Below are 14874 nucleotides of genomic sequence, written 5' to 3' on the forward strand. Positions count from 1 at the left end.
CTCCTGCTTCCTGCCTGCCTTCTTGTAAGAGAACATCCTTAATACATCATTTATACTGGGATCCCTGCATCAGGATCTGCTTCTGGACCTACAAGAAACATGCATTGGATGTGGATTGAGCAAAAGTTTAAAGGACAGAATCAGCACATTTAATTTGCTTGAGGTAACTGTTCTCATTTAGGTAGAAAAGGAGTGAATGAAAGTCTGAGAATGAGTTTGGAAATCCAGTTATTGGATGGTGTATTGCAGAAACTTAATGAAACTAAATAAATTCATAATTATTTTTTTGCCTGCCTATCAGCTGAGACAGCTTATTACACATGCAACAGCTTAGATTCAACTGAAATGCAATAGAGTTTGTGTTCTTTGTGCTACAAGAACCCATGACTTTCTACCTAAGGGCGCCCTCTGCCATGATAATATGCTTGACCTGATGTCAGGTGGGCTGAAATGCAGGGAATTAATACCCTCAGGACAGCTGTCAACTAATAGCCAATGGGAATTGTTAAATTAAATATTTCAGATGTCTTACTACTCAGGTGAGTCATCTCTGAGGCTGTTCTGCTCCATCTCCTGGAGACTGAGACCTTGTTTCCTACAATGACATTCCCCTTTAGCTTCTTTTTCTTGCCTCTCTCATTCTCCAGCCCCCTACTGATGTTTCTTGGGATCCCATTTCAAATCTATTTGCAATAATCCTGTGTCAGGGTCTACCTCTGGGGGAACCCAAATTAAACCATGCAGTTTCCACCTCAGAGCTTTCCTACTCCTTTGAGTGCCCTCTCCTGAGATACAGCATCTATAAGAGGCAATTTACCTATGGCACTACTCTGTAGTTTTGGGGTGTGCTTCTTCTGAAGTTATTCTACACTTTGTAACTCATATTTATGAATATAGTTAGTAAGGATACATACTTTTGTTTTTTAAATTGTGACTATGATCTTAACAATCTTGAGTGATATTGCAGACAATACATTTGGGATAAAGAAAACCAAGACTCATATTAAGGAAATCATAAACCATCCCAGAAGTGGTGTACAGCTGTTCTGCAAGTCACCAATTCAGGCAGTATCTATCAAGTCTTGGGCATGCTTAGGGTACTGTGTGAGAACCAATATAGTTGTGAGTGTGGATGTGACTTTGAGGAATACGTCCCATAGTCATGAAAGCAAAGAGGATGTTCACATTGGTTAATTAAAAAGGAATGAAACTGATTTCAGTATGCGGCTTGCTCAGAAGATGTCCCAAGAATTAGCTTTTAAGGAGGAATTCTCTCCTGGGTTTGAGTTAAAGAAGTCAATCCTGAAATAAGTGAATATCCAGACCCCCAGAGTGGCTGGTTACTATGTTCTAACATTCATTAGGTTTCATGAGATGTAACACAATTGATTAACATAAATCATTCTATTTCACATTCTACCTCTCAGAGTCTTCAGTTTTTGCTAATTGCTTTATGTGAGTTTGTCTTGTTTCTACAGGATTTGAGATGGGTTCTGTAAATCCAGTGTATTGTACAATTTTAAACATATACGGTGACTTCACCCACTTTTTAATTTCGCAAGAGTTTATTAAGTACTTATAGTGCTCTAGGCACTGCCTTCTGAGAACAGATGCCCACTCACTACTGCAACCCTATGTCTCCCCTTGCCATGAAAAAACAACAGAGAACACATGGTCTTGACCTGTAGGGAGCTCCTGGTCTAGCTGCAGAGACAGAAAAAGAAGGAGGAACTTGTTAAACAGTGTGGTAAGTGTTGTGACTGGAAAGGGTAGGGAATAGAGGAATTTCAACCAGACTCAGCTTCAAGGTGGTAGGGAAGGCTGGGGGCTGAAGTTGGGGCCTGGGATAAATTCAGAAGAGGTATCCTCTAAATTCTTATATACATACATTGGGACTTAGCCAGTTGGAGGGAGGGCATTGGAGGTGAAAGAAAAGGCGCAAGCAAAGTCTTAGACACGGAGAAGCTCAGGGGGTGTAGGAAAGCAGCTGGAGGTTCCGCAGAGCTGGAATGTAGAGTTGGCTAAGGGCTGGCAAGAAAAGGGGGTAACCTGGAACATGAAGGGCTTGAATATTGTGCTATGTAGCATAGGCTTTCCTTGAAGGGTAATAGGGAGAGACAAAAAAATTTTGAACAGGTTAGTAACAAAATCAGATTTTCACTTTTGTTCATTCTGGCTTCTCTGTGGAAACTAAATTGTGAGAAAAAAGAGTGGAAGGAAGGCGGCCATTTTGGAAGGTAGTACAGTAGCCTTGGAGGGATGAGGTGACACACTGATTGAGTCAGCGTGAGTGCAAATAGAGAGGTGTAGAAATGGGTGTTCACAGGGCAAGAAAGGCTATGTGTAAGAAGGTGGGGTGGGGTGGGGCAGGCAGGCATGGGAAGGAAGTGCATCACATGCAAGTAAGTGAGCTACGCTGCAAGGAGGTATGTCTCAGCCTCTTAGCCTTACTTGGGGTGGGGGGGTGGGGGTGGGAATGACCACAACCTCCTTCCTGTTTCTGGTTTTCCTGTCTGATGTTATCTCTGTGTGAAACTCTTCTAGAAGATCTTTGGTCAAGTGTGACAAGACCTACCACAAACTGTACCCTTTCATCTGCTGACAAAACCTGCTGACAAAGCAAAAAATCTACATCCTGTTCTTTGTCTCATAGCTGATTAGCTGAGATAATAACTCTGCTCTCCAAAGCTTACTAACAAAAACCACAACCACTACCGAGAAAAACATCTCCAAATGTTTTGGAAAGTTAGCAAACTGTGACGTCTGCAGTTTGCAAACTGAACAGTGTTAAACCACATCATTTGCATTTGTGTTTACCCCTCCCTATAAAAGCCAAACTGCCTAAGAGGCTGAGCCATTCCCATCATCTTCATATAAGAGTGGTTTCCCTATTGCAATAGCCTAAATAAAAGCAATCTTTTAACTTGTCTGTTTCTTTGACAGGATTGGTGCCATGACTCAAAATGGGACCATGCCTTCAGATCTCCATCTGCTCCACCCAGGTAATAAGGACACTTGGAGCCTTTATGCTCCATTTGTGACTGGCAATACGAGGACCTAAAGGTGAGCCCTATTCCTAATTCAGTGTTCCAGACTCTTGTCTGTTGGTAGCATGGTCGGAATTTAATTTTCATTGACTATGCAGTTGATCTCTAGTGCTGAATTTGTGTGTGTGGTGTGTGTGTGGTGTGTGTGTGTGGTCACTTGGTAATCTCTGTAAATGAATTAAATGGTTTGCAGATATTGTGTCTCTGTTAGGTCAGAAAGATGTCAGAAAATTGGGTTTGTGATTTTTGTTTGTTGTCTATTTTTTCTCTATTTTGAACTCAATCAGGAATTTCTACCCAGTGGAACAAAAAGAGCCCTTTATATAGAAACAGGTGAGTTATGTATTTCTGTGTTACGCCTGACCTATGGCTGAGATTTTAGAATTAAAATGATAAGTCTTCTAGATTGGTATGTATATTTATGTGTCTGTGGGTATGTAATATTTTCCTGCCTCCAGATGGTATTACTAAATTAGACTATCAAAATTTTTAAAGGTACTATTTTCTGATAGACTTAGAGCTTACTAAGGTCTTATATACATAAAATATTCAAAAATTTCTGGAAATTAAGATAATTGCATTTCTACTTTTAATATTCTTATATATACTAGCTCAAATATTCTAAGAATTTAAGTTCACATAATTTAGGTAAATTTTGGCAAATGAGACTAGCTTTATATTGTTGGTTTAATTAAAACAGTTATGTCTTCTGAGTTCTCAGTATTAGGTATTACACAAGCACACAATTTAATCTACTTGGGCACATTCTTCCTCAGCTTATACAGGTTTCTTGGTTTAATAATCTATCATTTTAGTTACTATATATTTATAATTATAAAAATACAAATTTTCACTTAGTTAAATTGAATCACTGTTTTGACAAATGTTAATTCAAAAGTAACTAATTACATTTTATAGTGTGTCATCTTGGCTCAAGACCAAGATTTTTTGATAACATAAAACTTTACACTGATGCCAAATTTGTAAATTAATGGGCATTCATTAGATACCTAGATTATCTAACTAGAATAAAATACTGAAGCATTAATTACTAAGTATAATTTTCTGCTTATAGACTTTTTGCCTATTATTTTTTATATAATACAGACAGTCTATATATTTGGGTGTGTTAATGAATATGTTTATTTTTTTTGCTACAGTGAGTTGTATTATAGGGATGTTTATTACTGCAAAAATTACGAGATGTATATTCCTAAGATGTTAGTCTCCTACGAAATAGTGTGTATGAAAATAGTTCACAATTATCCACTGAAAAAGACTCTTCCCTTGACCAAACTTGAGTCAGGCTCCTTGGAGCATTCTTCCTAAGTAGACTTTGACCTTGGTTTGCCCAGTCCAGTTTTAGCAAAGATTCCTGCTCAGTGAATTTATTAAGAATTTACTAATTCTTGATATTAGACCACTGGATATTTGATCAAGTTTCTCACTCTCCACTCTGGATATCTTAGTTTTAGAAAGTAGTTTTATTATTAATAGTTTTATTAATTAACAGTTTTATTATTAAAAATAATTTTATTAAGTCAGTTTAGCAAGAATCCCTCTACCTTGGATATCTAGTTAATTTTCCATCTGCTTACCACCTTGCTGTACTCCTTGGCTATAAATCCACAACTGTCTTTGCTGTATTAGAAGTTGAGCTCAGTTCCATACAGAAACCTCTCTCCCCTACTGCAGCAGTTTGAATAAGATCTATCTGGCAGTTTTAATACATATCCAGTAACTTTTCTTTTATACCACCTCCAAGGTTTCTCTATGCAATAGGAGTTACTGTAGTTAAAAGTTATAATCGAGGCTGGTCACGGTGGCTCACGCCTGTAATCCCAGCACTTTGGGAGGCCAACGGGTGGATCACGAGGTCAGGAGTTTGAGATCAGCCTAACATGGTGAAACCTCGTCTCTACTAAAAATACAAAAGTTAACTGGGCGTGGTGGCGTATGCCTATAATCCCAGCTACTCAGGAGGCTGAGGCAGGATAACTGCTTGAAATCAGGAGGCAGAGGTTGAAGTGAGCTGAAATTCCTCCACTGCACTCCGCCTGGGTGATAGAGTGAGACTCTGTCTCAAAAAAAATAAAAAAAAACAGTTATAACCAATATATATCAATGAGATGAATGAGACTCTAGTAGAAGTGACTGTGGCAGGAAGGAACATTTTGAGTGCAAGGTATGCAGGATATTTTTTTGTTAAGGAAAACAAGAGTAATTTTTTTCTGAAGTCAAATGAGTAGTTATTCCAGGATGAGAAATGGGAAAGTGTAGGGCAAAACCCTACAAAACCCTAACTAGATAAAGTTGTAGGAGGTTCATGGATAGGAAATTTTATTTCTTGTAATCACAGCTGGCTAAAGCTTAATGGGTTTATTTACAAAATTTTTAATATAAGCGTTAGTATCAAATATGCAGATGCAAAACTAGCATTTGTTTTATTCTCTATTAAAATATTTTATTTGGATTAGTGTATTCTCTTAATAAGAGTTTGTAAAATATTTTTCTTTACCTTCTGAGTAATCTACTTAGAAGATAAACATTCAGAATCTCATCAGAATAATTTTCTGTGCTTTGTACTGACTTTCTCGAGTCCTTGATTGTTTAAGAGAACAGTCTTCATATAAAAGAGATGAAGTTCTTTGCAATTACGTTACCTCCTATATCTACTCTAAAATTATTTTACATCATTTGATTAAATAGATAACCAAGTACTATTTCTCAGTAATCCATTATCCTACTTAATTAAGTATTCAAATTTCCTGACAACGTTTTATATTTTACCTTCTGAAAATCAAATCCTAAATGGTATCTTTTTGCACTGTCAAGGAAAAAAAAATGTACAAATCTGAAGTTAAGTGAGGAAAACATTACTAAGGGAGAATCTTACAATAGAATGATGCTCAAGATCTAAGCCAGGAAAGTCTCAGGCATGCGGTGAGCAAACATAGCTATTATATGCAGAGACCTTGGGAGAGATGCTTATGGAAAGTGGAAGGGAGTTTGATGCTAAGAGCTGGTATATGTGTGTGGGGATGGGGGCGGTGAGGGGGTCGGGGCGGTGAGGGGGTGGGAGACTGTGTGGAGGTGAGGGATGATGCTGAAACTTACTGGGCTACATCAAATATTGGTAGCAGAGAAGTTAAGGCATGAAGATTGGTTTATGGTTAGGCACATGGAGTGGGATTCTGGGTCTAAGACAGAGAAAACAAATTAGAATGCTGGAGGAGGTTCATATAGATTTGACCACCTAGTGGTTTAGGCAAACCAACCTAAAGTTGTGTCAAGGACAGAGTTTAATCGCCCTATCAATCCTCCACTCTTGTTCAAGAAAGGCTCAGAAAAAGTGTCCTTGAACAGAGAGACAAGGAGAATCTCAAGTAGGAGATGGCAGAGTTAAATAGTCCCAGGTCAGGATTGCTCAGTGTTGTTCCTGGAGGACTAGTTAAACCATCTGTTTGGCATGCTGGCAAAGGTCAGTTGTTTTAGTGTCCTTCAGATCAGGCATCTTAAAAGTTGGATGCCTAAAAGGAAAAAAGAGAAATGTTAATATAAAAGGAGATCTTAATGTGAGAAAGACAGAAGTTGAACCCAAGGGTATCCATTCCAGAAGGTTTCAAGAGGTTAGTGGATGAGCCCTTTTGATCATGTAGCATTGATCTTTGAATGTTTTGATGCTCTTGGTAATGCTGCCCAGAGTCTGGGTTACCTCTTCTATCAGAACATGCATGACCTGAGCATTTCCCCATTCTTTTTTTGTGGTCCAGTCAGGGCTTGTCCAGAGAAAAACAGAACCATGCATAATCTGCTAGCAATGATGGATCTTCATAGGTTTGTAACAAGTCATCAGACTTGAGCTTGCAGTAATTCTTCAGAGCCTGGGGGCCAGCCACAAGGCAACCTAGGGTCTCAAATGGGATCTGGATAGTAAGGTTTTCTCAGTGACTATAAATAATAAAAAAGGAGAAACATTGGAAGGTTACTTTAGGGGTTTATGACTAGATATTGAGAAAAATTGGAAGATTTGAAAATTTAGTAAAAGTGCACAATTTGTGCAAGATAACAGATTCAAGTACAATTTATTAGTAGTTACAAAAACTGGTTTTTCCATAGTGTGAGAGAAAGTCAGTTAAATCTCTACCAGAGAAGAGAGAGTCTGCATAACTATCAGTTACCTGCAGTTTACAAAGTGGCACTAAATAGCTCAAACACAAAGTAACAGGATCAGAATCTGATAATCAAGAAAGATGTGCTGTGATTTCCCATGGAAACACAAGTTTTCTTTCTACAGTTACTCCTCCTGTTTTGATCAAAGACAATCTCAAAGAAAGATTATTCTTGATCACAAATTAAAGTTGGTCTCATGAGATTCAGCCTGGTTATTTGCATAGGTGCAGCAAGAGTGGCAATTTACATATAGATCATATTATAGTTGCTTTGCTGGAAGTTTTCATAAAGAATGTCAAATTGGACTTTTCAAAGCCTCTTGAGGATAAGAAGCCAAGCCAACAACTCACATCAGATTACACATGCAGTACCTATCGATTTGGCAGGCATTCCTTTCTTCATGAGATCCCACAAATATCCTAAGATTCCAGAGCCTGCTGGGAAGTGATATTCCTTGCTCACCTACAAAGCTGCGAACCCTGCAAAACCAGGTTTCAAGCCAGTTTTCACGAGAGGAGCTTTGTAAGCATCGGCCCCATAAGGTCAACCTTAGTTCCTAAAAGTGTCTGGTCATATCTGATCAAATAAACGTCATTCTCAAATGTGACATCCAGGCAAAGCCTTGGTTGTATTACCAATGTTTTTGTGCCCTGTTAACAAAGAGGACAGACTCTTATGGAATCTATGCAAATAACCATATTGCCATGAAAATAAGAAGACTCAATGAGAATTTCCAGATTTTGAAAGGGTGAGTCAGGGAAGAAAAGAAAGAAGTTTCATTTCTGTTTACTAGAAATTAGCATAGTCTATGAAATTGTTATGAGTGATGAATACCTTTAAAAAAAGAGGAGGGGTTTTCTTATGTCCAGAAAATAGAATATTAGGCCGGGCGTGGTGGCTCATATCTGTTACCCCAGCACTTCGGGAGGCCGAGGCGGGTGGATCATGAGGTCGAGAGATTGAGACCAGCCTGGCCAACATGGTGAAACCCTGCCTCTACTAAAAATACAAAAATAGCCGGGTGTAGTGGCACTCCCCTGTAATCCTAGCTACTCGGGAGGCTGAGACAGGAGAATTGCTTGAACCTGGGAGGCAGGCAGAGGTTTCAGTGAGCCGAGACCATGCCATTATACTCCAGCCTGGGCAACAGGAGCAAAACTCTGTCTCAAAAAAAAAAAAAAAAAAAAAAAAAGAGAGAAAATAGGAAAATAGTACATTAAAGGAATAGCCCTATTCCAAAAAAGTCCCATAATTATCCATCATCAGTTCATTCACTCCTAAGTAATTAGTTCTTGTCCCACTTGATCACAGATTAGTAGTCTTATGAACCCATCTCTTTTTCAACTAGAGTTCTAGAATTCCTGACTCAGTTCATTGTTTTGGTCCCAAAGTTATTTAAACAACGTAATTAGAAACTTTTACACAAGAGTACCTAGCATAATCCTTTTCCATGTATCTCTGAGTCAGTCCTTTTTTGTTGAAACTAAGTCCTCCATAGATGACAAAAGACTTAAAATTGCCGTGGTTAACATGTTTTTGATAATTTTTGAAAGTAAAAGATCTGATGAAAGTTTGCTATAAAAATAATACAATTGGCAGAAAAATTTAATTGTCATTATGGCACTTAAAGTTGCCACAGAAAGTTTCAGAGAAAATATGTGTAAACGTAATAATTAATTTTATTTTCAAAAAAGGGTGGATATTACATCAAATTTATGAAAGTGGATGGGCATAATTTTTATAGAGAAAACATTTTCAGATATAACATGATTAACTGGGCGCAGTGGCTCATGCCTGTAATCCCAGCACTTTGGGAGCCCGAGGCAGGCGGATCTCAAGCACAAGGTCAGGAATTGGAGATTAGCCTGGACAACATGGTAAAACCCCGTCTCTACTAAAAATACAAAAATTAGCTGGGTGTGATGGCAGTCGCGTGTAGTCCCAGCGACTTGGAAGGCTGAGGCAGGAGATTCCCTTGAGCCTAGCAGGTGGAGGTTGCAGTGAGGTGAGATCATGCCACTGCACTCCAGCCTGGGCGACAGAGTGAGACTCCATCTCAAAAAATAAAATAAAATAAAATAAAATAAAAATAAAAGAAATACATGATAATCATGAGACATAATATGTCATGAATATATCAAACATACAGTTAGAGTATACCAAGAATGCATTTAGATTATCAAGCACAGAGATTCAGTATATTTGTATAAGTTTAGGAAAAAAATACTCAAGTAGAACAAAAATGTATTTTTATAATGTGGACAACTCAGAAGACATAGCTATCTTTATTTATTAAATCAATTATATCAAACTACTCTCACTGGCCAAAGGTTTATCTAAATTTGGTGAACTTGTATTTTTTTTAACATTTTGTTAAGCTTTTATAAAAATACTTTTTTCACACTGATGATGTTAGAAATTTGATTATCCTAATTTCAAGGAAGTTCAAGAATACTTATGTAGGCTCTCATTCATCTCTAAGTCAACCCAAAATGAGCTTATTTAAGGTGTAATATAATTTAATGTGGTAATACCATCTGGAGGTAGGAAAATATTACACAAACGAAATGTATGTGCACATGCACAAACACACATACATAAACATATAGGCAGACATAGCCAACTTACAGCTTTAATTTTTAAATTTTAGCCATGACTTAGGCATAATCACAGAAATGCAAAACTCACTGATTCATATAAAAAAACAGAGTATTGTCTGGGCACAGTGGCTCATGCCTGTAATCTCAGCACTTTGGGAGGCCAAGGCAGTCAGATCATGAAATCAGAAGATCGAGACCATCCTGGCCAACACGGTGAAACACACTGTCTACTAAAAATACAAAAATTAGCTGGGTATGGTGGCATGCACTTGTGATCCCAGCTACTTTGGAGGCTGCGACAGGAGAATCACTTGAACCTGGGAGGTGGAGATTGCAGTGAGCCGAGATCGTGCCACTGTACACCAGCCTGGTGACACAGCGAGACTCCATCTCAAAAAACAAACAAAGAAACAAAGTATCATCATTGCCTCGCCTTTATATTTTTATAAGGGTGATACTTTTGGTAGATGGACAAGTTGAAGTAACATGTTCAATATGAGAACTGAAGCATCTTCACCAATATTTGTGTAGGAGACCTATAAGCTACCCTTGGCTCTGGTGTATAATTCTAGGGAAGTTGTGGACTCAATTTTAAGGGAGGCATAGAGGAGAGACCAAGCAGTCATCTGGTGTCTTCAGAGTTCACCTGAGTGGCTAAAACATTCAGCCTGTTTCCAGTGAGCCTTTTTAGCCTCAGGCTGTTGCTCTCAGTGCCCCTGGGCTCCTCTAGAGCCTCCTATGAAGGGACAGGACTTAAAGCTCAAGTGATTATAAGGAATTGAGGGGCCAGAGTGGGAGAGGAAAGGTCTGGCAGGAGTGGACAGAAAGATGGAGGAGATAGAGGGTTGAAAGAGGAAGCTCCAAGAATTAAAGGGAGCTGAAGGGAACATGGAAGATGGTAGAAAAGAGAGATTGGGGGATAGGTGATGGAAGACACAGGTCACAGGAGGTGTTGGGGAAGGAAGACTGTCTTTGAAAGAAGCAATGGTCACTGAAAAGTTTTTGAGAGAGAGCATTTTTTTTTCTGCCTCTTTGTACCAAATGCCCACCACCATCAACAAAGCATCTATTGCTTCGATGAGCTCTTGGTGGTGCAGGATTCAATCACCCTTTGCAGAATGAGACAATTTAGAAAAATTCTACATTCTCCAAAGAGGCCATTGAAATTTAAGTTGTAAAATATTACCATTTTTTTCCTGAAGAAAGTGGGTGGAATTATTACCACAGTAACACAGAGCATACCCCACAGTTGAGGGGTCTGGAGAACAATAGCCAAATTGACAGTTTCTCATGAAAATGGAAGGGACACCTGCCAGTGCTAGAGGCCTTGGGATTTCAACTCAGGTATGATTCTCAGGAGAGAATGAGGGGCTTTCACCACACTCAAAAAAGGCAGAAGGGAAAGATAGAAAAACAGAAGAAAATGACAAAAATGAGAGAAATATAAGTCAACTTCTCACTGTGCTACAACAGACAGATGTCTGGAACACTGGATTAGAAATCATGACTTACCACTGTGGATCCTGATTTCCCCAGTCACGGAGAGGCACAAGGAGTCCAATAAGGCAGCACTGGGTGAAGAAAGCAGGAGCCAGGGGCAATGGGCATTTTGTCCAAGTCGTGGCATCATTATTGTCAAAGAAAAGAAGCTTAATCTGGACATTAGTCTAGAAAAACTTTCTGAAGAAGGGGAGTATTGCAATAAGAGTGGGGTAACAGCATAACAGAAAGATGCTCAAATCCTAATTCAGAGAAGGGATGAGTGAGCAAAGTTTTTAAGATACCTGTGGGAAGTTGAGGGGAAATTAACAAAACCCTGCTTAAATCTGGGGGGAGGGGAGGGAATTCTTAAAACTTAACAAACATCCTCAAACATTATATGAATAGGAGAATTGAGACAGGAAATGTTGGTTTGTGGTCAGGCACATGGGGCTGGGTCTGCACCCAAAATGGAGCAAACAAGTTAAAGTGAGAAATTAACATAAAGCAGAGGGCCTGTTAGTCCTGTGCAAAACAGCCAAAAGTTGTTTCAGCTAACAATCAAGCACAGTCTTCCTAGCCTCCTCAGTGCCCAAAATTGCCCTTGAGATTTCCCAGAGGATCTCTGAAAGTTGCAAAGATGTGTTCTTTTACTGTGGGAAAAGATGAGAGTTGGAAATAGTTAGGATGATTTGATATGTTATCATTGACAAGATGTCTAGGAAGTATTGTCCAATCAGAAGAGATGCTTAGATTTGCACAGGTTAAATTTGTATGGGTAAAATGTTATTACCATAAACATGTTTAAAACTGTATTCTACATAAGAAGTTTCTGGAGAATTGTGAATGTGTTTTTTTTTTTTTTTCTTAACACTTTTAAGATTACAGTGTTAAATGTTTATCAAGTTACATTTCTACAGCTAGCAGGATAACAAATGTGTTACTGGCACTCAGACTTCATCCAAGGGAACGTTTACTGGGAATTCCCAAGTACACCACAAGCCAAATAACTTCCAGCATTTCCCATCTTTGTACTTTCTTCATTCCCATCTTTGCCCAAGTCATCTGGTTTTTCATGGACCACCATTGTGTGGCCAATGATGGAGTGGCCTCCTGACAGTGAGATCACAGAATGTTCAATAGACACATTGCCGCACCATCTTTTCCAGCAGTCACATTGCCCAGGTGTTCAACATGCCTCTCTTGATCCTTTGGTCCACCATGTTTTGGAGATAGAGGATTAAAGTGAGGACCGGCACTAGTACAGCCTTGTATATTATTTGCAAACTGATGAACATGGAATCTGCTGTCCTTCAGGCAATCCTGTAATGTGTCCCAACACCACAACTTGTCCATTTTCCTTCTGCTTGAAATGGATAATTCTCTGTACCAGGCCTTCGCCCTTCAACATGCACTGATGGGGCCACCCTCCTGTCTGAGTTCTGAGGATTGCCAGGGAAACAGGAAATGCTGTAAGAGATGACAACACAAACCCCAGAATTGTTAATGTTTTCACTGTCCATGATATATTTCTATTTATCGGACTCCTGGTGTTGCTTTGCTTGATGTTAGATAAAAACAGTATAGTGTTATCAGTCATAATTCATTATATTTTCAAAATGTAACTTGGTTAAAACTTTACTTCTTTTATTTGGAACCAATATATGCTAGGCTGGTAGTTTTACACTGGGGATTCACTTCACTTATCTTTGCATTTTTATTAATACTCTAATGTTCAGAATCTACTTCAGATTTACTGACTCTACTTGATAACTGATATATTTTTAGTAAATTCTAATGAAGTGCTAGGTATTTGCGGCATCTAATGTTTCAGTATTTTTATGTTATATATGAAAATGTTTTCTTTGTAAGGTTATATATAAGCATTTTTATAAATTAGATATAACCTCTTTGAAAATATTGCTAATACATTGTATTTATAGATATTTTGTCTAAAATGTTTTTTGGATTGAATTTATTTTATTTTGTACAACAGAAACAACCAGATGTGTTTGTCAATTGTGTTATTCTTATAATGAACTCTATTCAGATTATTCACTTTTGAAAATTATCAATAGGCCAGGCGCGGTGGCTCACGCCTGTAATCCCAGCACTTTGGGAAGCCGAGGTGGGCGGATCACGAGGTCAGGAGATCGAGACCATCCTGGCTAACACCGTGAAACCTCGTCTCTACTAAAAATACAAAAACTTAGCCAGGCCTGGTGGCAGGCGCCTGTAGTCCCAGCTACTCGGGAGGCTGAGGCAGGAGAATGGCGTGAACCCGGGAGGCGGAGCTTGCAGTGAGCTGAGATCGCGCCACTGCAGTCCAGCCTGGGCGATAGAGCAAGATTCTGTCTCAAAAAGTAAAAAATAAAAATAAAATAAATAAAGAAAATTATCAATAATATGTACATGATAGCCATTTTTAGACTTTTATCATCTACTGATAGTTTTGTTTGTTCTGTTTTACACTGATGTTTCCATAAAATCCTTGCAATCAATTATAGGCTAAGGTTTTCTATCTTCAGCAAAAAAGAACAATCTTAGAGTCTGGTGGAAAAGGATCATGCCATACACTCTGGGGAACAGATTTCTGATGGCATTGTTCAAATGACTATGAAACCATACCATTGGACTGAGTCAGGAGTTGCAGACTTCTAATTGAGAAGCGGATGCATTCATGAAACAAGTAACACAAGATCAGGTGGAAGAAAAGTTAATTTTATAGAACTGAATGAGCAGATGGTTATGATTTTTATTTGAAATATTGTTGATGTTTTATTGTTCTATTTTCTGGAAATAACAATTTCTTTTCTTTTTCTCTTAAGCTATCACTCAAACAATTTTATAAACTATGCTAATTTCTTGTAAACAGAAATGAAACTTCTTTCTTTTCTTCCCTGACTCATCCATTCAAAATTTGGAAACTCTCATTGAATCTTCATGGCAATATGGTTATTTGCATAGATTCCATAAGAGTCTGTCCTCTTTGTTAACAGGGCACAAAAACATTGGTAATACAACCAAGGCTTTGCCTGGATGTCACATTTGAGAATGACGTTTATTTGATCAGATATGACCAGACACTTTTAGGAACTAAGGTTGACCTTATGGGGCCGATGCTTACAAAGCTCCTCTTGTGAAAACTGGCTTGAAACCTGGTTTTGCAGGGTTCGCAGCTTTGTAGGTGAGCAAGGAATATCACTTCCCAGCTGGCTCTGGAATCTTAGGATATTTGTGGGATCTCATGAAGAAAGGAATGCCTGCCAAATCGATAGGTACTGCATGTGTAATCTGATGTGAGTTGTTGGCTTGGCTTCTTATCCTCAAGAGGCTTTGAAAAGTCCAATTTGACATTCTTTATGAAAACTTCCAGCAAAGCAACTATAATATGATCTATATGTAAATTGCACTCTTGCTGCACCTATGCAAATAACAAGGCCGAATCTCATAAGACCAACTTTAATTTGTGATCAAGAATAATCTTTCTTTGAGATTGTCCTTGATCAAAAGGGGAGGAGTAACTGTAGAAAGAAAACTTGTGTTTCCATGGGAAATCACAGCACATCTTTCCA

General features: G+C 38.5%; 1 protein-coding gene and 1 long non-coding RNA gene across 2 annotated transcripts in view; both read right to left on the bottom strand.

Moving 5' to 3' along the window:
- Positions 1 to 11616, bottom strand: part of LOC112630564 — a 31210-nt gene extending 19594 nt beyond the window's left edge. Inside the window, exons 1-2 of the long non-coding RNA XR_003120892.1 lie at positions 11333 to 11616; positions 6326 to 6577 (exon numbers count right to left, since the gene is read on the bottom strand). This is a non-coding gene — a long non-coding RNA (uncharacterized LOC112630564). The remainder of the gene's footprint in view (positions 1 to 6325; positions 6578 to 11332) is intronic.
- Positions 11617 to 12272: 656 nt separating this feature from the next.
- On the bottom strand, positions 12273 to 13005 carry LOC112630615 (superoxide dismutase [Cu-Zn]-like). The gene is given in 3 exon segments (XM_025395027.1): positions 12273 to 12448; positions 12451 to 12602; positions 12604 to 13005. Coding segments are annotated over 3 exon segments (624 nt in total). The 5' UTR covers positions 12900 to 13005.
- Positions 13006 to 14874: the final 1869 nt, after the last annotated feature.

The sequence above is a fragment of the Theropithecus gelada genome, chromosome 8, assembly GCF_003255815.1.
Source record: "Theropithecus gelada isolate Dixy chromosome 8, Tgel_1.0, whole genome shotgun sequence".
NCBI classification, from domain to species: domain Eukaryota; kingdom Metazoa; phylum Chordata; class Mammalia; order Primates; family Cercopithecidae; genus Theropithecus; species Theropithecus gelada.